This window comes from Panthera uncia (assembly GCF_023721935.1).
Source record: "Panthera uncia isolate 11264 chromosome A1 unlocalized genomic scaffold, Puncia_PCG_1.0 HiC_scaffold_16, whole genome shotgun sequence".
Classification (NCBI taxonomy): domain Eukaryota; kingdom Metazoa; phylum Chordata; class Mammalia; order Carnivora; family Felidae; genus Panthera; species Panthera uncia.
This window is the reverse complement of record NW_026057576.1, coordinates 5351290-5375907: the sequence shown is the minus strand read 5'-3', so window position 1 is coordinate 5375907 and position 24618 is coordinate 5351290. Positions and strand designations below refer to the sequence as shown.

The 24618-nt window shown below is 46.0% G+C and overlaps 1 protein-coding gene across 1 annotated transcript in view; it reads right to left on the bottom strand.

Annotated features, from left to right (window-relative positions):
- Positions 1-24618, bottom strand: part of LOC125934215 (phospholipid-transporting ATPase IB) — a 433509-nt gene that overhangs the window by 138329 nt on the left and 270562 nt on the right. Inside the window, exons 29-33 of the mRNA XM_049647534.1 lie at positions 23935-24057; positions 21992-22070; positions 7523-7584; positions 7043-7099; positions 5551-5658 (exon numbers count right to left, since the gene is read on the bottom strand). Of these exons, the coding sequence (XP_049503491.1) occupies positions 5551-5658; positions 7043-7099; positions 7523-7584; positions 21992-22070; positions 23935-24057 (429 nt within the window). The remainder of the gene's footprint in view (positions 1-5550; positions 5659-7042; positions 7100-7522; positions 7585-21991; positions 22071-23934; positions 24058-24618) is intronic.

Here is a 24618-nt window from a genome sequence, read left to right as displayed (position 1 = left end):
CAGGATTCTGGAGGGGCTTCCCTCCTGATGGTTGAACAGCTCTGGCCGGCACGGCAGCAACCACATCACGCACAGGAGAAAGCCATCTCTTTGATGGATTTCTTCCGGGAGCAAACATGCTTCTCTCGCAGAAGCCCCCAGAGAATGTCTCCTGTGTCCCCCGTAGGGTTTCTGAATCACTTATGACAGCAGGGGCTGGGATCAAGCTCACCCCAGGAGTCAGGGGGGGAAATGAGTCCCCGAAGGTGCTGGACCTCTTGCACAAGGCCTTGTATGTGCCTACGAACCAGGCCCCTCGGGAAAGCGTGGAGGAGGATGGATGCTGGGGGTGAACAACATTGTCCCATGCCAGGAAACTTAAGCCGGGCACAAGTTCCCTCCTGGCCCTTGGGTGGGCCTTTGTCCTGCAGAGATGTTCTAGAACTCCAGCTGAGCAAAGGTGGTGGCCGATGGGGCTGTTACCCTTCTCCCTCGCTTGCCTCCCTGAGGCACTTGGAAACAAAAACCCCTCTTTTAACATTCTGTGTGGAAAATACCTGGGCCTGAGATCTTACTAGGTTGTCAAGTCCAGGAGAAAGCAGTCAGTTAGGGAAGATGAGTAGTGGATCTCTTTGACCAACGATGGTCAGCAATGATACCTCCATTCTGTAGACTGTTAGTCCGTTGGGATTTGCACTGTGTATACACGAGTGTGGGTATAAAACTCAAACGTAAACCCATTCCTGTATTTAGGATTAAAAAAAAAAAAAGCCTGTCATAGGCCAGAAACTGGCTGAAGCCTGGAGCTTGGCACTACAGAGTTAGCAGTTTGTAAGCTTTGAAGCGAAAGGTTTTTTTCTCCTCTTTTACTAGCAATGAAAAGAACGTTAAAGGAAAAGCACCAAAGTTGATGAGGAATATTTTTCCATGGTGAACGATGTAATGTCCTCTGGTATAATTCTCTATTTGGAAAGCTAGCTGCCTTAAAGCAGTCACTGGCGATGCCTGCCATGTCTTACGTAAGCACTGCCCATGAGACATAAATTATTTGTGAATATTTTAAACATACCATGTTCTCCCTATAACACCCTGCATGACTCGAACACTGATGGAGTAATATTTTAGGTGTCTTAGAGCAGTGGTTCTCAAACATCAAAGGGAGGAATAGCTTGAAGGTTTATTAAAATTCAGAGGTTGGGGCTACACACCCAGGGACTGTGATATTGTGTGTGTGTGTGTGTGTGTGTGTGTGCGTGCACGCGTGCCTTGGAAGAACATATTTTCTGGGTGGGGAGGAGGTTGTTTTTTAACAGGCAACCCAGATGATTCAGATGCAGGTAGTCACCTGAACTTACGGATAAATATCACATCTAGAACCTATAAAACGTTAAAATCCTCTGGCCAAAAGAATTGGGAGCCGAGTGTACAATATCTCTGTTTACAAAAGTTCAAAAATAATTGGTCACTCCAGGAAAAAGAGCAGGCATGTCTTCTACCTCCCTCAGGTTTTCTTGTTATATCTGTACCATGTGCCTCTGAGGTAATTAGTGTAATATTACACTGACTTTGCCGATAAGGAAATTAACGCGGACTAAGGGACTTACCAAAGGTTATAAAGCTAGTTAGGGCAGGTCTCTTGACTTTTACACAGAGGTCAAATAAGATGATATCCCCTCAGATACTCTCCAAGTTAAAAGCCTTGAGAAATACATGAAGAAAATGTAAATATGTTTCCCGATCCAGTTTTAGATAAAGTCTTCCTCTAACTGAAAGCTCTCCCTTCAGCAGGCAACTCTGGGCTAAGCCACCTTCAAGCACTGGCTTTGGGGACCCATTATGGAGATGCCTGTAACCCATGCTTATGCTACTGGGAGAAAGAAAAACATACGGTCCTCTATGGGAAAACATCAGCACATATTTTCCCTGGTAGGGGACTTTGGCAGTAACCAGGATAGACGCAACTTGAGTTTTTAATTCGCTTTCGATCTAGCATGGGCCTAGAAAAATAGAAAAACAGGGTGTCCCTTAAAAATCCCACAAATGTTGCATATTTTCAGATGACTTCTCTGAGTTCAGAAACTGCCACTGAGACTTCCTGGCTCACTGTCTGGCTGGGTTTCGAGTACCATATCATGAGGTACTGGAGGGAAGATAAAGACCCTTTGACGGTGGAAAATCACTCTCATCTAGAGCCTTCTCCTCCTTTGCCCTCGAGGGAAAACCTGCCTTCTCCCCGCCATGAGAAAAACTCCAAACATAATGGATGAGACAAAGAAAGAAATATTGAACTAAATCTGGTTAGGAAACCCCAGCAGAAACAATGCATCTTTTCAACAGTTTAGGATGTTATGAATAGACAGAATGTTTTGTGTGGGGTATCTGTCTTGGGCTCCTCAGTGAGAAATGCCATTTGCCATTACACTGGTTGAATTCCCAAGCTCAAAAGAACCATCTTCATTTGCCAAAATCCTACCGCTTTGGGAACTACAAAAAAAGGTTTCTACAAGTCACTAAAAACATGTAACAGCAACAACAACAACAGTCTTCTCCCAGAGTACCCCTCACTCCTAAGCACTCGCCAATGGTTTTAGCTCAGGCTACTATAAGGAAATACCATAGATGGGGTGGCTTATCAGCCCCAGACATTTATTTCTCATGGTTCTGGAGGCTGGACGCCTGAGATCAGGGTGCCAGCCTGGTCTTTCCGGTGCAGACATCTAACTTTTCATCACAGCTTCAACATGGCAGAAACCAAGGAAGCTAGCTCTCTGGCCCCTTCTTCTATGGGCACTAATCCCCTCGATGACCTAATAACTTCCCAAAGGCCCTACCTCCAAATACCATCACACTGGGGGTTAGGGCTTTACCACGTGAATCAGAGGTTAGGGACACAAACACTGAGTCCATAATACCAACCCAGAACCAAAGGGATGACCATGGCTTGGGCACATTTTCGACAGTAACCCTAAGGAGCCCTGTTTCTGCCTGTACCTGAGCCCGGCTCCCATCTTTCTTTACGATAGCCTAAAATCCCTTCGGAGTCAGCAGGAGGTCTTTGGGAGACCTCAGGCTAGTGTTGGCCACTCTCCATGCAAGGGCTTCTTCAAAAGTGTTCAAAGGATGAACAAACCACTGGGCAGCAGACAGCAGGTGAAAGAGCGTTGGGTTGGCTCTGACATTGTTCTCTGACACCTGTCCCCACTAAGAGGTCTCCCCCAGACGAAGACTAGCGATAATAAACAGCTCTTTAAACACAGACAGCAGAATACTGACTTAGAAATCCTGTGACATGAAAACTACGTTAATCATCTCATTCAACGTCTAGCGAGAACCTCAGTCCCGGCCAGCCATGTTGGATTTCAAGACTTCCTTTGCCTCACGCAAACCAACCCACAAAAAAGTTAGAACGACGGGGAATACGTGAAAAATAAAACCATGTGTATGCCAAAGTGAAATGTGGTTTGATATTATCGTTTCTTTGCTTTGGGGTGGTAGGACTACCTGGTTAAATGTGTTTGAAAGGTCCTCAACGACATAAATTTCAGTCGAGGCTTCACACAGGAAGCAACTTGGATAGTGAAAATGTGGCCTGTTAGGGTCTGCCCGGCAAATGTGGCCTCTCTGAACGTGGAAAGTAACCTCTTGATCGGAGTGAGAGTTGGAAACCAGACTAGCTCGTGCACATTTGGACTGGAGTTGCAGCTACAAATGCGTACAGAGGGGGTTCATGCGAGCTTCTCTTTGTTGAAGTGCCGGGAGGGGTTTCCAAACTAGCAGTTTTTGCTGGCCGGCCACGCGTGGACGGATTCCATTCTGCCAGCCATCACTTTTCTCTAACATAAGAAAGTCCCTTCAGCAATCAGCTGTTCTCCGCACCGTAAAAACTCCCCGAGAGAAACAGTCATGAGACCACACCTGCCCTTGCCCAGAAGGAAGAGAATGTGAAGCAGATATTCTAGGCACTTGGTTTGTTTTAGGGATGGAGCCCATTGCTTTAAAGTAGAACTGATTTCTTTACACGTACAAAGTATCTTTGCCGGGAGATGCTTGTCTTGCTACACCCATCTTCTATAATTTCCTCTGTCACTCGGATTTGGAAGAGGTATGTTTGGCCTCGTTGCTTACGGATGGCAAAGACGCGTCAGGAGACATACAAGCCTACTCCTGAAGAACACGTCTGCCCTGCTCAGCACCCACATTCAGGGGAGGTCCCGGACACCCTGGGATGTCGACTACTGATTCGCCAAGCAAAAGAGACAAGCAATGCCACCCCCGGATTATCTCACACGACACGGCCGCTGCCCATGTATCTCGCGTTGGGTAGACCCAGGAGTTTCGGCTTATTTCGGCAGAGTAAGTGAGGCTAAGACAGCAGTCGGCTGTGCCACAGACAGGCCTGTCCCTAAAATATGTATTCCTGGTGCAGGGACACGAGTGGAAACCCCTGACCCCCAGGCCTTCTCTTCTCATCCCTTGCCTCATGCACATGGGGGTGGGTGTAAAGATGCAAACAGCCAGCTGGCCCAGTGCACGTACCTGGCACCCAGCTGCCCCTTGGGGCAAGGGGTGTTCACACAGGCCTGGATCTTGGAAGAGGGCCAGGCAGGCCTGGGAAGCTGGCTTTTGTGGCTGTTCGGGAAGGAAACTCAGTGTCCTAGGAACCCAGGGAAGGGACTAGACGTAAGGGTTCTGGCTCTGTGTACCATGGGCTCCTCACCCTGCGAAGAGGAACATACCCAGCCAGGGACAGCCATCACGGAGGCCTCCAAAGCACAGGGCCCGGGGCAGCCACTTGCCGGGGGTCTCTGGGCAGCTCTGGCTATGGGCAGACCCCGAAATGGGGTCTGTAGGGTCAGCCTGGAGTGTCAGGGCCTGCATGGCTTCATTTGTAACCTGGGGTGGTTTGGAACCTAGGATTGTCAAACTCCTCTCAAGAACCAATACTGTGGGACTCTAAGATCCATCACCGTTGATGGCTCAATCTCAAACACCGGACAAATACAGAAGAAAAGAAAATATTAAAACAATTCAAACAAGCGTATAGGTCTTCAACCTCAGCCTCTCTAGTTCAAGAGATGAACAAGAAGATATTCTGGTGAATTAAGGATCTGGTTCATAGAGGTGTTAGATTTATCTTGCACAGGAGACTATCAGTCAGAGAATAACAATACACTTAACCTCACAGCTACCGTCAGCATAATCATTGGATTGTGAATGACTCAAAACAACTCCAGTTTTCCAAGGGCCAAAAACTACCTGTACACATCAGAACTGTGTGTAATCAACACACATTCCATTATGGAAATGAGGACACGCCAGGTAGGTCAGCGGATTTAAGCTGACTACTTACAGTAGTTAAAATTTCAGATGCCATTGGTGTGGACAAGACCACCTCTTCCAGGTGCTCTGATCTGGTTTATTTCCCTCCCTCTGAATTTTGATGGAAGCAGGCAATACCAGCCTCTCCTGAAGTTCATCAGCGTCACGAGACCGGAGAAGCCCACACACGGAAAGCATCATCACCATCGGACACTGGACACGGAAAGCCCATTCGCAATTAGCAGCACTGACCTGTCCTTTCATATCTGGAGCAATGGGAATGGTGGGCCAGATGGTTGAGTAGACGCCAAAAAACACCAGCCAGATCAGCATGCTTCCCCAGACAGCCAGATGACTGAACTGCAAAAGGAAACACACGCTCAGGCAGGGCTTGTCCGCTGGCCCAGGAGAGCCACCTGAACCCCACCTGCAGCAGAATCCCTGTGTCCAAGCCACCCTTCCTTATGGGAAGCATTTTGACCCATCACTCGCCATTGCAAAGTTCCATCTTCTAATGGCCTCGTCTCAGAATATTTAACAATGATTTCAAGTAACCGGTGGCCCCAAACTAAGATCAAGGTGCTTTTGCTGCCGCAGCTGACCTTCTCCTAGACCCATCCTGTACTTCTAGTAGGCCCCCCGCTGGTCCTCACCAGCGTCTGCTCCAACTCGGAACTACATAAAGCCAGGCCTCGTTAATCCAGTAAGAAAGCACCGAATGGACAAAAAGAACAAGATGTTCTTACTTATTGAGATTTCGGCCGTTCTCTTCATTTTCCAAAGAACTTTTTACAAATCTGGGATGGATATTATGTCTTAACAATCCTTTAAGTGCCTACTGAGCTGTTAGCTTTTTCTCCTCTGTCCTCTTAATATGACGATGCTCAATGTCATCCTTTCCTCCGCGCCCCATGATGTAATCCATCATCAAGGGCTGCTGGCTTTTTAAAAAAATACATCTGGAATCTGGCCATTTCTCACTACCTCCTCCTGTAGCACCCCGGGTCAAGCCACCATCACCTCTCATCTGGATTAACTGCCATTGTCTATTAATAGATTCCCTCTTTCCACATCCAGCTCCAACCTCCTCCCTCACTTTCCCAGAAGCAGAAGCCTATGAAAACAGCAGTGACAGACAAACATGAAACATGGGTCATCATCCTGAAACGTGGCAAGTCACCAAAACGTCTGAAGTTGGGGAATGATTAAATGTTGGATATCGATAAAACTTAATACTCTTTAATCATGAAGAAAGGTTTTGTGCAAGTATGCTTTTAGGTATGGAAAATGTTCATGATGTATTTTTAACTGAAAAAAGATCACCAAACTATCCATATGCTCTGTAATGCGTTCTCCTATTAAAAATACACATGGAACAAAGTTTGTAATGTTATCCAGAAAAGTGTTAATACCAACTGTCTCTTGGTGGTAAAGTGAAGGAAATTAAAAATTCTCCTTTTTGTCCTTCTGTATCTTCTGTATTTGTTTTGTTTTAAAAACATGCATATATATTTGACATGAGAAAACTGTTAAGAGTTTAGAGCTGTTACTAAGTGCCAAGCAAATGAATCATCAGAAAAGTTTGGGTTGCAAATTGGCCCTGATAAAGATAAAAAGACGATTTTTACGTGCAAAATTTAAATGAGCAAACCAAATATTGTTGATTGTTTTCCCAAGGCTTAAAAAGATCGCATGCCATCAAAATACCTATAAGGATAGAGAAACAATTCCAGAGAAAACTTACTTTAGTCCAAGCTGTGGTCTCCAAACCAGCTTTCAGACACACAGTGACAACAACATACTGTGAAAACAAAGGAATTGGGGAAAACGTATTATCCTCGGTGACTTATTTTTACTTTCTAGGAGAATCGCAAATCTCCCCTCCAGAGGCAGCTGGAGTTACTTTTGTGCTTTTCTTAGCTTGGAAAGATTTAGGGAAAATAACCTTTCTCAGCGTTGCCTTTTTCACAGGTAGATGTGAAAGTGTCATTTGAAGAATGGGGTGATCTGTTAATCACCTGTCCAGAAATCGACTCTGTCAAATCTCCACTAAAAAAGTGAGGTAAGCATTTCACAACCATTTTGAACTCTAAGGAATCTATACTATGTGGTTTAACGATTTGAAACAAATAACATGAAGGAAGGCCTTATATAAAGGGTTTTCAGAGGCCAAGCCCACACATATGCCACTTAAGAACGGTTCCGTAAACAGAGATAAACTTACCGTGTAAACAATATTTCCAACAAATAAATAGTCTGTGGCCTGGCCACTGGCCAACGGAGTATCTGAAAAACAAAGAAGTTATTACTAACTTCTGGGGAAGAGCACTGCAATCTGTCTTGTTCAGAACACAAAAACAGAACTTTGGAAACATTTATTAAATCGTCAGGGAATTTCAAAAATTGCATCATCTGTGATTCTAATGCCTCCTACTTCTAACGGTGAGTTTTTTCATCTGATATTTTCTCCAAATGAAGCAAACAAAATCCGGTTTCCAACATACTGAACCAAACACTTGAACTGCACTGAAATTTACATTTTTATAAATTTTAAAATGTCCCTTTGTTGGGTTAAACACAGGGAAGGGTAAGGACATAATAGTCTATCTTTTTGAATGCCAGCATTAGACTTTTTTTGAGTGTTCTCTTACTCTGCATTTTTAATTTTTGCTAAGTTGGAATTACAGGCCAATAAAGGAAGATAATTACACGAATACAAATCAATTCACGATTGCCGAACTCAGAATTCACTACTCATGTTCTCATATGCAACCGCATGAAGTCTATCATTTGGAGGGATGTGGACAATCCAACGAGAGACATCTAGAAAATACAGCGAGGCTTTTGAAGCTTCAATTGTTTTTAAACCTTTTCCACTTTTTTTTCTTTTCAGGGATGACTATCACAATGGATAAAACAATCAGTGAGGCTGAACTCTAATAGAACTGTCTAACTTGCCGGCTGTGAAAAGTCTGGTTATTATCCTGAGGGGCTGAAGGCTGTTTCAACATCAGGAATGGTTTCTTTGGATGCCACTGCCAATCTCCTCTCATGTCCTTCTATACTCAAATTTAGATCTGTGGCCTACAGGCCAAGTATATAGGGATTTTTGTGTTCAAATTTCCAGCCCAGTGGCCGCCATACATATTTGGGTTTGCTGATTTACACATCTGCTTTGAGGAATCTGACTCTCATGAAAGATTCAAGATCTGTTCAGTTTCCTAAAACACCAAAATGGTTGAGTAGCATCATAGGCAGAATCTGGGGCTCGTGGGGCCCTACACCAAGCTCCAGGGCATGGCCTTTCTCCTGATTCTAGATAGGTAAATTTGTGGATATAAGGGAAGATGAACTGTAAAGTGACATTATGGGCTGCATTAGCTAGACACCTAAACTAAGGGACGGCTGTTGGGGAACATAGGAGTTATCCACAGAGGGATGGCCACAGACTTACAAAGGGATGATCTCGAAGCGTGGGGGAGAGGCTTGAAACTTAGGCAGAATTTCATTAAAAGGAAGGAAAAATGTCAAAACACCTACTATTCCATTATTGGGCAATAAATAGGAATAAAATACTGAAATATGCTATAACGTGGGTGAACCTTGAAAATCTCGTGCTAAGTGAAAGAAGCCAGTCACAAAAGGCCATCTATTGTAGGATTGTACTTCCTGAGCTGTTCAGAATGGGCCGGTCTATAGGGACAGAAAGTAGATTAGTGACTGACAGGAGGTGGGTTTTTTAGGGGGGTAAATGAAAAGTAACTGCTCACAGGTATGGGGTTTCTTTTGGGGGAGGTTAAAATGCTCAAACATTGCTTAAGGTGACAGTTGCACAACTATTTGAATATATTAAACACCATAGCAGTCTGGGTGAATTGTAGGTAAATTATGTATTGAAAAGCTGTTATTAAAAACAATTCAGTTCTTCAGATACACTTAGCTACATTTCAAATGCTCAACGGTCGCAGGTGGCTAGTGATTACTATGTCGGACAGAAGGGAATACAGAGCGTCACTACCGTCCAGAAAGTTCTATTGGGCATTGCAGGCCAGAGTGGTTATGTTGGAGGTAGAAAGAAGCGATAGGAATTGGCACATATTTTGAAGGTATAAATGACAGGATTTAGGACTTGGTGGGGTGGAAAAAAACATGAGGAATCAAGGGTGATTTCAGGTTTTTGCCTGAGTACCTAGGCCAACGGTGATATCATTTACTTGAGATGGAGAACACTGGTTCTGGTCATATTAATGTAGGAATACTGATAAAAAGAGTGACACATTAAAATTTGGTACCAAGTGATCAGTATTTTCCCCCTTCCTTCCCTCCTTCGTTTTTAAATGTTTATTTATTTTGAGAGAGAGAGAATGCAAGCAGCAGAGTGGGGGGGGGGGAGAGGGAGAGGGAGAGAGGGAGAGAGGGAGAGAGAGAATCCCAAGCAGGCTCCGTGCTGTCGGCACAGAGACGGACTCACGGCTCAATCCCACGAACTGCTAGATCATGACCTGAGCCAAAATCAAGAACTAGATGCTCAACCGACTGAGCCACCCAGACACGCACCCCACCCCCACCAAGTGGTCAACATCTTAAAGTCACAATAGAAAGAACAGATAACAAAGACACATAATGCTATTGAGGGAGAAACAAAAGCATGTTGAGAAAAATGAGGTGGTGAGAAGGGAGTCAAGGTTAGTGGGAAAAAAAATCCCAGCAATGAGCATTAGAAGACCATAAAGCCCCGTTCTCTGGTTCCAGCTCTGCTGTTATTTATGTTCTTTAAAATGTTAGCTTCTAAGTCTCAGTTTCCCCACCTATAAGCCGGGGATTTTATACCAGATACCGATGATGATGATTGAATTGTCACCCAGATTCCTCTAAGATAGAAATTCAAAGACTATAAGGTCTGCATTCTTAGGTGCTACATCAGCCCCAGGTAGGTAATGGTAGAAACTGGAGAGTTTCAGAGCTTCTTCCTGTTCAATTTAGGTCAAGGTGGATTTCCTTGTCGCAATCTACGGGTAAATGAATGGACAACAAAGACCCGAGTTCCCTGAAGTTCAACCTACACTAAGCCCTAACGGAGTTCAGAGTCCATGCTGACCAGATGGAAAAGTCAGAAGAGGTGTGAGACCAACCTGACCATCAAAGTTCACAATTATGGTTCGACAACTCTTTGAATTTCCTTTTAGTACTAGTGTTTCAAATGTTGGCTGATTCATGTACTAAAAGAAATTAAACATTCAAAGCGTTGGTCTAACATGAAGGGCTTAGAACGTGTTTCATATTTTATAGACATAAAGAGAACATTGTAAAGCATGGTAAGAAATTCTGCAATGAAAGGAGAGAACATGTTGCCCACTATATGACCGGCACGGTTTTGAGCACTTTACATATATTCGTATGCTTGCCAATATACGTAATAGTAATGCATAATTATTAGTGTTACTAATATGTAATACTGACATACGTGATATTCCTTTGATATTCTAACAACTGTAGGAAATAACATCATCACCTTCATGTTTCAGACGAGAAAACTAGGGCAGCAAAGAGAAGTCAAGTGACATGAAAAAGATCACCCACTTTGCAACAAACTGCAAATAACAGATTGTTTTCCTTACTGAGCTAGAAAAATGGATCCCAGAGAAAAAAAGGAAACAATTTTAAGAGGGAAAAACATTAGAAAGGACTCCTTTGAAGTACCAACACCTAACGGGAAGAACTTTCAGGAGAGAATTGAGGAGGACAGAAAATTAGATTCCTAGGACAGGAATTCTGGGCCACATATGGAAGTAAACGCATGTGCAAACCTGGGGAGCAGCAGTAAACCCCCGAAACCTGAGTTAGGGTGCGCACTGCATCAGTCCCAAGTTTCTCAACCTTGGCACTCACTACTGACATTTTTCCAGGTAATTCTTCGTTGCGCGGGACTGTCCTGTGCATCGCAGGATGTTTGGCGGCTTGCCTGGATGCCAGGAGCACCCAGTCACTAGCTGACAACGGAAACTTTCTCCAGCCGTTGCCAAATGTCCCCCGGGGACAAAATCGCCCAGACTGAGAACCAAAGTGTTGGAAGTCAGGCAAAAGAGGAACCGGAAATACCCAGAAGTATACAGAATAGACTCTGAAGCAGTGTCTCACCTGGGAGAACCCTCTTCTCTCCAGTCAGACTGTGGAAAGAATGCAGTGACACCCAACTGTTCCCCCGACCGATGGGCACAAACAGTGGGAGACTTCCGCACAAAGCATGCAACACCCGATGCCTGATGGCCTTTAAACGGGGGCGGACTGTGATTACCTGTAGGACTGAGAGCTCACTTACAAGGACGGCGCCTCCATGGAGCCCCTCAGGACTACTCAACGCTCTGCTGGCAACGCGGCACGGAGAGAAAAAGAGGGAACACTAAAAGACCTTTTCCAACTATAGCTTCCAGAGTCTGGTGATGCATTAATTTCCACCGTCAAGAAAGTGAAATGCTCCCTGGAATTAAATGTTTATACTTGAGGTGATCTGAATACACTGAAAGTGACTTTTAGACGAGACAGGATAAACCTTCTATTTCTGTTCATTAGTTTGGAAGGATAAGTCAGCGTGCATCTTCGTTTTCCGAGGAAACAGTATCTCCCGCCTCGGTCAAAATGGATTACCATCTGGGAATAATTTATTCCTTGAAGGAGAAACTCCTTAGCCAACTGGAGAATTCTGGGACACGCCAAAAGCCTCAAAGAAGATAGCATCCTTTAGATAAGTCACAAGACCGCTCTGTACACCCTGCTGGGGAAATTCCCATGGAATGGATCGTTCTCGTCCGGGTTTTATTTCAACCGCGTTAGAGGCAAATACCTGTGGGCATTGTTCTTTGTTAAATCTTGCCAATAACGTACAGAAGAAGAGACGAGAAGTCCTAAGAAATCATTTGCGAATGAACGCATCAGTAAGCTATGGCTTGCTGATAATTCGAGGGTGGAAAAGCCCATTTCGACAATCCGGTTTATTCCTGAAGCACGCTGCTGACAAACTATTTCTTCCCACGTTGCTTAAACCGAATAGCACTGTTATGACTCCAACAACCCACTCAGGAAAACATCTTTCCTGTCGTTTGGCTGTTTTTATTTCACTCAGATATGTAACATCTCCAGTGATTTTTTCAAAGGGAAAAAGTAGCCCCCAAACCCAGGTGAGTGGTTGAGGTCCCCAAGCCAGCCTTCAGAACATCATTTGGCCACTGTCTGTGGAAATGACGGTGAGAACACCACTTCAGGCAGAGCAGCATGGGGTGGGGTAGATGGCTACTTGGGAGGAAGGGGGCGGTGAGAGGGGAAAGGGCAAAAGGAAATGAGCCTGCGGAGGGGCACGGAGGCAGACCCCCGCCCAGGGGGGTGAGGGGTGAGCCGTGCAGGGTGGGCGTGGGGCCACGATGATGAGGTGGGCAGGGCCCGAACCACGCAAGGCTCTCAAAAGGTCCCTAACACGAGAGATCCGTCAAGACTGCACGCGGAGCGATGTAATCTCCCCAAACCTTTGTTTCCCTATCTTCACCAGCAGGACGGCGGTGTTACTTCCCACCAGAAAGCCATCATTATCAGCACACAAAGGCTTAGCCGAGCAGGGGTAGCAGCAAGAAGGATTCAGCTCCCTACGGCACCAGAACAGCTGGCATGTAACTAAACTGGGACCAGTCAGCCTTTTGCCAACCGGGGATCGAATTCACCCGGGTGAGAGATGAAATGAGAGAGGCGATGCTCGCCTCTCTCCAAAACCCATCGGAAGATTTCCATACAGTGGAGAACCTAAAGGAAGAGGAAAAATTTAGAATGATTTTACTGTGGCTACATGTGACATAAAGCCTACTAGAACGATGGGGTTTACTATATGCATCAAAAGGGTTAAACATAAGTGACAGAGTTGGAGACACTGTCCCGGGTAGAGTTAGCACATTCTCTTAAAGGCCGATATCACACTGGGGCTTCAGGATCCATTGGCCCACCGCAGTGGGTGACACTGTTCTTCCAGACTGACAGTATTTGCAATATCTGGTCGGATCCAGGGGCCAACGTAGTGTAAGATCAGCCAAGTGTGGTTTAGAAAAAGTCACTAAAACAGACTATTGTGGACCGTTGAGACAAAACCACACGGACTCTCCACATCAGTAGCGACAGCCCAGAAATGCTGCATGCAAGAACCTCTTTGAAAATATTTGTGGGAAAACCCGTGATTTGTAAGGAAAGTATGTCTCATTTTCTAAGCAGACAGAATAATCAAGGAACTTACTTCAGAGTATTCCAAAGGGCTAGGTTGGTGACATTTTATAAAGATGCCATTTCAATTAAAAGCTTGTTAAAGGCATTACATCATTAAACCACAAGAACATATCCAGAAATGGCTCTGACAAAAAGCAAAATCTGAAGACAAAGTTATAGCACGGTCCCGTACAGTCAGGGAAGACAGGATTTAATAATCAAGAAAACAGATGGTGAATTTATATGTGCATTTTTAATGTCGTAAGAATCTGTGGAACACCTGAATTAGAAATCCCAGGCACCTCACGTACATTATGACTCAGTAGGGAGAACGGAGGTGGGGGGCACCATTCCCTTGACGGCAAGGCACCTGCCAAGAATTTTGGCTGAAGATCGGATGCCAAGTTTCTCTTGCTTTCCCTCTCCCCGCCCTTTGGCTTCAGAACTTCCAGGAGCCCTTATTCCAGAATATTAACAGGGTATCGTTACCCCATCTTGTTCTTTGGGCCTCTTAAGACTCTCGACGTTCGAGGAGGTACTCCCCAACCAGGTACTACTAGATTAGTACAGTATTGAAAGTGAAGATGTATCTCAAATGTCAACTCACTAATTGACAAACTTTTAGAACTCACCCTGCTCAAATACCTTGACTGCCGGCTCTGTGATTGAAACTATTCTTTTCTGCTTCCGATGCTATGTATTCGTGAAGAGAAAATTTATTTTTTCCTTTCTTGGTAAAGAGTGGTATAAAATATTGGAAAGAGTTTACAGAAGGTAGAGTTTATACAAGTGTTAGTGATTATAATTACATTCATAACCAGTGCTGGGTTGAGTTCCTGGTTATATAAGCCTTTTGCTGGATTTTCTCCTCTCTACTGCCGTTACTGACGGAGAAAGGATGAAACTCAAATTTTAATGTGTTTTTCACTGTTGTTTACTAAAAATGGATTTCAAAAAGGTAGTTAAGAAAAAAGAAGGTGGTAAAAACGGTGGAAAGTAAACTTGAATGTCAAAGTCAAAGGCCGCAGACTTGTGCCTTACTCTCGGGTGCAGAGCTAAATAGCACTCCCTAGCCCCTCATACCTAGGGAGGGCCCTGTGACTAGTCTGTGCCAATCACACATGAGCAGGAGATGCCAGACATGATCGGGAGAAACCACTCCCTCTCCTGGCTCTCTGCCCCGCCGATGTTAAGGCTGAGGGTGAACTCAGGGGTCATGATGTGGAGTCCCCTTGCCCCCTTACATTGAAACGCACCCAGGATTTGTTTTAATGAGGTATGGGAAGATATGTAGACATGGAAACGAGGTCGTGAAGGAAGTTCATGCTTACAGATCCCTAGAAACAGGAGCCATGGATGCCACGCAGGGCCACACGGGGAAGCACCAGGGTCAGTCAGGAGGAAGGCGACGAAAGGGGAGAGCATGGTCCAGAGCCTTTACTGGGGTCTTTGGGGGATGGAATGGGCAAGGCAGGGCAGGTATGCTGTGTAAGCTTAGGACTGGATGGTGTGAATAATTTCAGCAGACTCTGGGTTACAGGGGTGATCCCTAGTTGTCTGGTATCTGGCCCCGGGGTGATTCAGGGCAGGGAGGATATTGCTTGGTATGTGAAAGTTAATAGATTAGATGGTTGGGGGTGTCGGCTCCGGACTGGTTGATCTGAGTATCACAGACATCGTTGCAAGGGAGTCCTTTGCTCTCTCTAGGAATTAGGTAGCCCTGGGAAGGATGGTCTCTTCAGGATCAAGGCCCCAGTCATCAGAGCATCAGAAACATGGAAAACGAGAAAATATGCTCAGCGTGCCTGGGTGGCTCAGTTGGTTAAGCGCCTGACTTCGGCTCAGGTCATGACCTCATGCTTCCGGAGTCTGAGCCCTGCATCAGGCTCTCTCTCTCTCTCTGCCCCTCCCCCGTTGTGCATGCACACTTTCTCTCTCCCTCAAAAATAAACAAAAAAATCAAAGAAAAGAAAATATGCCCAAAGCACCCATCCATTTGATGGTGACACGACTGAGAAATAAGCTTTTAAAGGGTTATGCCTCTAAGATCGGGGGGTTGTTACGGTCTATTCCCACCCTTGCGAACGCACTTCAATTCAACTTCCTGATAAAGTTATAAGGGTTCGTGAAATCTGGGACTCTGGCTCACGCTTCTTACAAGCATTACACCAAACCCAACTGTTTCAAGTACACGTAACACAGGGTTTATTAGAAGGGACGCTGAGGGGTGCCTGAGTGGCCTAGTTGGTTAATCGTCCAACTCTTGATTTCAGCTCAGGTCACGACCTAGCAGCTTGTGGGTTCGAGCCCTGCGTGGGGCTCTAGGCTGTCAGTGTGGAGCCTGCGTGGGATTCTCCCTCTCTCCACTCTCTCTGCCCCTCCTCCACTTGTGCTGTCTCTCTCGTGCGCGCTCGCTCTCAAAATAAATAAAACTTTAAAAATATGTTTTAAAAAGAGACAGCGGATATTTAAGAAAATAAGAAATATTTAACTGAATGACAACAATGAGCCTCCAGCCCAGTTCTGTGTTTCCAAACGTCGGTGCGACAGATAAAAGGACAAAGTCTGAGCTTTCCCTCAATGGGTCATTGGGTTGAAAACAAACCCAAATAGGAAAAAAAAAGTTCTGAATTTGAATTTGGAGACTTGGTTTTATTTTCAGTATATTATGATTGGGTTAGTGATGAGTTATTTAGATTTATAAGCGGTAGTTTCATTTGTATAAACATCTAAAAAGCTCCCAACACATTCCATTTTTCTAGATTTTAGTGAGCAAGGCCCATTCACTTCGCGTACATGCTTCAGGGTCTTATGAACATCCTCCGCTACCCCGGTCACTCAGAAGTTTCCAGGTGGCAGAGGACATATGGAGGGTTACCAGTCCCCGTTCCATCCCACTTAGCATCTGACGTTCGTCCCTGGATCTTTCTCACGTGTCGTAGATCTTTTAAAACCTGTGCGCAGCACAGTCGTGACCCTTCAAGGGGAACGAAACATCGGCTTCTTGTTTCACATCCCTTACTTGAAAATACAGCGTTTTTGGGGGTGCCCGGGTGGCTCAGTCGGCTGAGCGTCCGAGACTCTTGGTTCTGGCTCAGGCATGTGAGTTTGAGCCCCGCACTGGGCTCCGTGCTGGCCGCGTGGAGCCTGCTTGGGATTCTCTCTCTCCCTCTCTCTCTGACCCTCCCCCACTCCTCTCTCTCTCTCCCTCTCTCATAAACAAACTTTACAAGAATTTTTAAAGAAGCAAATACAGCATTTTGTGGATAAACTGCAGTAGCAACACCCTCCCGACTGGTCCAGGATGTAGTGCCATCAGGTAGGTTAGGGGAACATTAGAGCAATATTGGCTCCCTACGGGATGCCCAGAAACCAGTGCTGGCCTGGCACAGAGAACAGACTCATTTAGCGCCTTCTTTTCAATGAACGAATAGTTGAGTTTAAGAACTTGCAAGCCCAGAGAACAAGGGCAGCCTTGCCCACACTCAGCTTAAGGGGAAGCAAGGCAAGTCATTAGGGTTTACGTGACAGAGCCAACTTTGCAGTACTGGGCGTAGATCGTAAATAGTTCAAGCGAAAACGGCCCAGTGATGCCACAGGCAGAGAAGTATGTCACGTTTCATGTTATACGCGTGCACAGTTTGTAAAACTGATCTTCCAGCAGCACGTTGATTAAAAAGTAGAAAATAGCCTTTTCCAGAAATCTTAAAAGATCTTGCTGCTTAATGATGCCAGAGGAATAAGTACCCCTGTGGTACTTTGCCTTCTGAAAAGGGGTGGGAGTGATTTCCAGGGTGTAGACTGTGAAGAATTGAGAAACGTTTCAGGAATTTTTCTCGGCTGGTAAGTATATTCTCTTTTCTCGTCACACCCTCCCCCCTCTTAAATTTCATCAAGAAAAATCTGAAAATTTCCTTTTGGTAAGTCAAACCTGATTTTGCTTTCTTTTGCCAATCGCCACATTCCACTTCAAGGAGGATTGCTCAAATATGCAGACTGGATCCACCAATGGAAAACCTGAGTGTGGCCTGACACCAAGGGTCTTGATGAATTTCAGTCCCTGCAAAGGTGACATCTCTGCTTTTAACCTAGAATCGCTTTTCCCATCAAGGCGTGGGAGCTGCAGATGGGCCACGGGACTGAGCGTAAGGCTGTGATGGTCGGGAGAAATCTGATTTGCTGAATTGCCGGAGTGGAAAATTTTATTTTGAGACTTGAAAGGAGTCCTCACAAACTCCATCAGCAAAGGAGTGCTTTGAAAGGTCTATCCAAAACCACGCAGACATAAGCAAAGCAAGATTCCTGGAACCTTTCTAAGGAATGAATGGCGTGCTCACACCTTCTCAAAAATACTCCTTCCCAACAACTACGTGCCCAGAGTGAACAACGCTAGTATGTACCTGTGCCTCTCTTCACGGATGGTGGACAGAGAACTCCCTAGTAAAATCCACTGTCTTTGGGACATAATCCACGAAGCGTGCGTCGATGACAGGAATGAAATACTCTAGGGACCTTAGCCTGTCAGGCAAAACTCCTTTAAGGCCCCGGGTGTGGGGAGGAGTCCAAGGAACAGCTTCAGGCAGGACCTGGGGGTGAAGGAGGGACTCCTCTGTCAGATCAGGACCCTCCCTGCCTTGGAAGTGCCTTAATTTGTCTCAGATCAGGTGTCTTTGGGGGTTGGGTGATAACATTGCTCTAAGCGGAAATTCAAAGTGTCACGAGAACTCATTTCTATCTGAGACTGTCAATCAGCACACACGAACCAGTAATCCCAGCAAGAGTCCCTATCTTCTCAAACTTGCCACCTTTCTGAATCTCCACCACTGACTCTCCTCTCCCTACCCGCACCCACGCCCAAAGAAAACCCTCATCTTCCTGCCAACCCTCATGTGTTTTTCTACACAGCAGTTTTCTCACCTCCAACCCCTCCCCGAGAAAAGTGCCCACCCGCGTTTTCGTGACGCGACCCTCACCTAACCTCTCTGCCCTCCTTTCCAGCCACTCCCGCCGCCTCTGTGCTGTAGCTGTCTCGACCGTGGGTGCTGTTGCTGACCCCGGAGGGAACACTGAAATACGTGAAGACGTGCTTCGGTTTATTATCGTTGCATTAGGATTGGGAGACAAGGAGGGGAGGTTACTGACATTCACTGTCCAGCATCCTGAAATGCTCATCGGAGGCTGAACAAAGTCTGCAGTCCGGGTCCACGCCCCCTCCCCGGCTCCCACACCGGTAAATACTGTCCACGGCCTGTGCGGGTGCTCGCGTGCTTGCCTGGTTGGGCCAGGGATGCTCCTTCTCCCCACCTTCCCCCACACCTCCCCTGCCCCACTTGGCCACCCCCTCCTCAACTTTCAAAAACATACATGTCATTTCTTTGGAGAAGCCTTTTCCTCGACCCACTAGACTAGGCTGTGTCCCCGTAGCACTCAGCACTCTGGCCATTCAGTAGTTCCATCCGTGCTTGCTGGTCATCGGCTCCCACCTTCCGCAAGCCGCCAGAGGGTAAGAGAGGCGGAATCTATATCTGCGCACTCTCGGGGTCAGGGCACGTCAGAGAGACGCCACGGTTCTGAATACAGAAGTTCTCAACACATGCTCCCTCCTCCTTAAACACATTCCCATTTCCTGGGTTTAACTCTGCTGAAACACTCCCTGCGATGCCTGGAGACACAAGTGGTTTTCCTTCTACCACTCACCTTATCTGACATCACACGTTTGGCCCCCCACCCCCACCCCAGATTGCTCTGATCATAATACTCTCCTTGATCTAAATGCTACGTGACTCTTCACTTAACATCTTTAGTCCCAACTTCTTCACCTCGCATGCAAAGCCCTGTGCCGTCCGGCTTTCACCCACCTTCTCAAACCTTTTCCGGTCTTCTACCCTTGAAGGGATCAGCTCCTCGAAGCTTTCCACATCAGCCCTGAAATTCCCCACTGTATCCGGCTCCTCCTTCCATGCCTACATGTCTCGATCCTGCTTGGACTTTCAGGCTAAACCTAAATGTCCTCTCTAACAGCAATTCCAAATGAAAGGCATTTCTCTCTCAGCCCTCCAAAATCCCATAGCTCGCCAGGCGTATTTTACTTGAGGCAATAATATTCTACTTTGTACTAGAAGCTTCCACGTGTGAATCCAGTCTCCCTTATCAGACTACAAACTCTGTGATGGTAAGACCCACGTTGATTTATTTACCTGTCACCCTCATCATCCACCACGGTGCCTTGGACGTCAGCATCACGGGAATGAGGTTAAAGAGCAGCAGTACAACCATTTTTGCTACCCATTAATCGTGAGAATTAAGAAATTCATTCTAAAATATTCATTTGTTACAGGAAGTCAACTAATGAACAAGAACTCCAATGGTCTCCTACAATTCTCTGCCAAACATACTTAATATTTGCAATTTATTTTGTCTTACACAGGTTCACTCAATAGGTTAATGTTTACAACACAAGGAAAAGAAAACCCCATGCTGCGGGCTTACTGAACACAATGAAATAATGGCATTGGTGATGATAATGCAAACTGGAAAAACTCATGTTATTGGCTGGCTGTTAGGCAAATTGCCAAATTTGAGGGAAGCAGACAGGGTGGCAGAAACGAACCTGAAATTCATGTGGTGTTATCTCTCAGGTAAAGTGACTTTTCGGGAGTCTGTCTGCTTTTCAACACAGGCTGCGTGAGGTGAACAAATAGATCTACATAATGGACTCTAGCTTGACTGTAACAATTCTGCCACAAACCACAAGCCACAAGCTCGAAGCACATAATCATAACTCTAGGATTGGAAAACCCCTGCCCCTACCGCAGAATGGGCCACGTTGGTTCTTTTGGAAGCAGACAAGCAAATGACCATCTTACAAGTCTTCTGAGAGTCCCAAGGCAAGCACTTTGGAGTTAGGACCAGAGTGCAACGTCTCGATAAGAAGGGGAAGGGGCCTGGAGATAGCCATTGTGCTCAGTCCACACCATTCCCTGTGTCTCCCTGCGTGTGGGCCAAGGGGACAACTGCCAAAATTGTTTGCTTGTTTGTTTTTACTATTTATTTATTTTGAGAGAGAGAGAGAGAGAGAGAGGAGGGGCAGAGGGAGGGAGGGAGAAAGGGAATCCCAAGTAGGCCCCATGCTGTCCGTTCAGAGCCTGACGTGGGGCTCGATCTCACAAACCGCAAGGTCATGACCTGAGCTCAAATCAAGGGTCGGATGCTTGACCAACTGAGCCACCCAGGCGCGCCCCCCCGCCCCAAATTGTTCCCATTGCTTCCCATTGCCAGTCCGTCCTGACACAGTGATGGCTGCTTCTATCACCAAATTGGCAGGGCTTCTACAACAAACCACACTCAGCACTCTTTGGAACCCCTGCTCATTCAAAATATGTGAAGATCTACTCGGAGTAAAAATGAATCACAGGGAAGCTTTAGAGTTAAAAGGACATGATTCTGCTAGAATGTCCCTTGTGGGGGTGGGTCTAGAGGCAGGACATTTTATTTTCTGATCTGGAGACTTAGGGACCCTTCCACGACAAGGAGGTCCGATGAGACTCAGAGAACAGGTCATAGGGTATAATAAATTGGCTGTGCATGCATTTTCTCCAACTGTCAGTATTTAATAGGCTGAAGACTATCAGCGAGGATGAATCATTTCTGTTTGAAGCACAAAACACATTGACACAGAAACAAAGAGGCTTGTAGGCTTTATATTCTTTGGTTCTCTGAACAATAAAAGGCCTTGTCTAGTCAACATTCGGAGTAATTTTTCCCCGGGGGATTATTACTATTTGAGAGGGATGAAAGAGAAGCATTCTCATGATACATTTTCCTTTTCTGGGACTAAAAGATGTGTCTCTCCTTAGGAGGAAACATTTTGGATATATTGAGTCAGCTGCATTTCTCACACGCCCTCATCCAGCTGGAGGGAGGACTAAACCCAGTCGAGAGAATCAGTCCTCAAACCTTAACAGTTTGCTTGAAACGTGTATGTCAAGGAAAGGCAACTCTTTCAGGAAATGGGGTGTGAGGTTAGGCTCTCACGAGATTTGAGTTACTCTGCATATAGGTCCGTGAGGGTGGAAAACGAAAGCCCAAGTAATTAACCGAAAATGTCAAACTCGCGGACGGGAGGCATCGATGTTTCATTACAGTGCCGTGCTTTGCTTCGAGATCCTCGCCTCAAACGGTTATTAAAAATAAAGTTTAGAATTCCTAGCATTTAAACTCTCCAGGCAACTGGAAAGAAAACGGGCTCTCGGAGCCAGAATGGATGAAACCTACAAGCTATAAACCTGAGCCCTCGCTCTCATTAGATTTTAGGTATGTTTTTCTTCGAAAATGTGTTCTTGTGATCTCTAGGTCTGCAGAACTGGGGGGGGGGGGGGGGGGGGAAATCGTGAACAACTGGCACCAGGGGGACCGCAGAGCTACTTGCTGACAGTCGAGGTCATGAAGCCGTTACCATGCTCCAGTGCCTTCATGGGAAACCAGAAGAGGATGAGGGAGTGGACCAAGGCGTTGATGCAGTGACCCCAGAAAACCTAAGGGAAAACAAACCAAGGGAGTCAGGATCTGCCCACAACTCTTGACCTCTGTGCAACTCAACAGACGGCTCATTGTGAAGGATACTGGCAGGGTGCTGCGTCGCTGCAGAAGCACCGTATTATTCTTGAAGTTAAAAAAAAAAATACCTATTTCCTCATTTTTACGTACAAATGACTGGACGATCTCCAGATAATATCACCTTACTACAAAGACCTGAATGTATACGGCCATATACATAGAGCATTATACAATCTGTCCACATCCAAAAAAATGAATTACAATCCTTTTTTTAAATAATCATAAAAAAGACAACACAATTGTACAATCACCTAGAAAGAGAAGGGTATTAAGTCAAAATTGTTAACAAGAGACAGAAATGTTTTGAAAACGCTGAAAACGCCTTAAATGTGGATTCCTACACCGCGCTCTCGCGGTTTTGTTTTGCTTTTTGAAATCCCTCCCGCCCAACTTGCTCACTTCTAGGAGTTTGGTTAATATCATGCACGTTTAAAACTCTTTAACACTTGAAAGGTCAAACAAGAGAACGCAAAGTTTAGTTTCTTCCAAACCAGAGTTTCATAAATGCATTTCGAGGATCTCTTTAACTACTCAGGTGACCGAACTACCATACTGACACCAGCTTGAGTTTATTCAAACATCTACAGATTGTTCCGGGGACTGTCCTATAGTTTGATCCTAAGTAGTGGTGGGGAGACAGACAATAATGAAAAAAAATGATAAGACAATGGGATTTTGCCATTTGAAAAGTTCATTTTTTTCCTGCCTTTTCCCTGACCGCCTCACCTATCCCCTCAAAAGAAAAAAAAAAAATCTTCAAGGTGTCCACAAATAAGTCTCACCCTCTGTCACCCTTACCAAGGCCCCGGTGGCTACCCAAGCAAATCATGCACACAACCAGCGCCCTGTGTTTTAACTGACCTCTGTTAAAATGTTAAAATGAACCTCTGTTTCAACCCCCTAACCCCCTCCTGCACAAAAATCTGAGACAGAAACATGGCAAAGGAGGCATCCTGCACCAAACCAGGCACAGGTCTTCCCTTCTGGCCAGTGAGACTCAACCACCCTGCCGCTTAGCTGTGACTGGCAGACCCTGGGAGGTCCCCTTTGCCAGGCTTGACGGCAGAATCCCGGCAACCCCTAGCCTAACCCAGCTTCCGCTCGGCCCTCTGCAGGGCTGCTTATACCTTTTAGGTCTAGATGCCTTGTCTCTTCTGGTTGATTCTCCAGGCTGAAAAAGAAATACCCACCACTGCCTTGATTCCCGTGTTGACATCTGGCCAATTTTACTCACTGACTAAAGAAACCTTTTCTTGTAACTGAAAAACCAAGCCACAGGTGGCGAGAAGGCTCCATTAGGGAAGCTCCCCACCGGCCTCATCGCGGGGCTTTATGAAGGGAAGGGGAGTCTCTGACGGCTGATCCCACAGGACCCAGGGCCATGGGCGCCACTGGCCAGACCAATTGCAGGTAGACTACAATGGCCCAAAAAACTAAGGAGACATAGAGAATTACCGCATCCCCAGCGGGTTTTATTAAATGTCTGCTGGGCCCCAGGACCCCATGGGCTGAACCTATAGGACACCTCTACTCAGGTGCAATCAAAGGCACACGGGGACAAGAGCAAAGGAGTCGACAAACAGGAACTGAACGTGCAACGCGGAAGCTTCCTTTCCGACTCGGCATCTGGAATTCACCGGCTGGCTATACTTTGGAGAGGGCTGGGGCCTCAACTCTTCTCAAATGTTCTCTCTGACCTCTCAGGCAGGTAACCGGAGCCGGAAGACGAAGCACGCCGCTTACGCGCTTCTGAGGCGACGACTGTGGGCGAGCGTCATTTACCTTTGTGTTGAAGCCTTCCGCGTTCTGGGTGATCTTGTAGAGCTGTGGGAACCTGAGCATGCTCTCCTGGGTGCAAGACCTCTCGAAGATTCCCAGAGTGAAGGGTGGCAACGCTGTGAAAATCTGTGTGGAGAACAACGAGCCATTAAAAGAGGCCTTCCCGAGTGTTTCGCTTCCACGGAACGATGACTTAATTTTCAGTCAAGTCCAGACCTGAGCCTCAGTGATTCACAGCTCCCCAGGCACCCTCCAAACAAAGAGAATACACGAGAGACCGTTTTTACTTGTTACTCCATCAGCATAAAACGAATGCACTGGACGCGAAACGCAACACCATAAATATCTGATTAGCTAAGAAACCACGTTCAATTAACAGCTACCTTCCTTTGTCAAGCGAGCGGTGGTTTCGGTGGCTTTGTGGGGTGCTGCGCCTTCCTGTTAGCGTCGCCGAGGCGCGATTTTACAACTTCCCATCCTGATTTTACACTCAAATTTCAGGAAGCACGAGGTACTTCACCCATTTATTCATCTGACAGACATTTCTTGGGAATGAATTATGGGCCAGACGCCGTGATAAGCACCAGGAATATGTATAGAAGGCGGAGGAAAAGAAGCAGGTCCCTGACCCGCAGGAGCTCTGTCTACTGCAGGGCTGGAGACGGGCGGCAGGCAGCCCGCGTATAA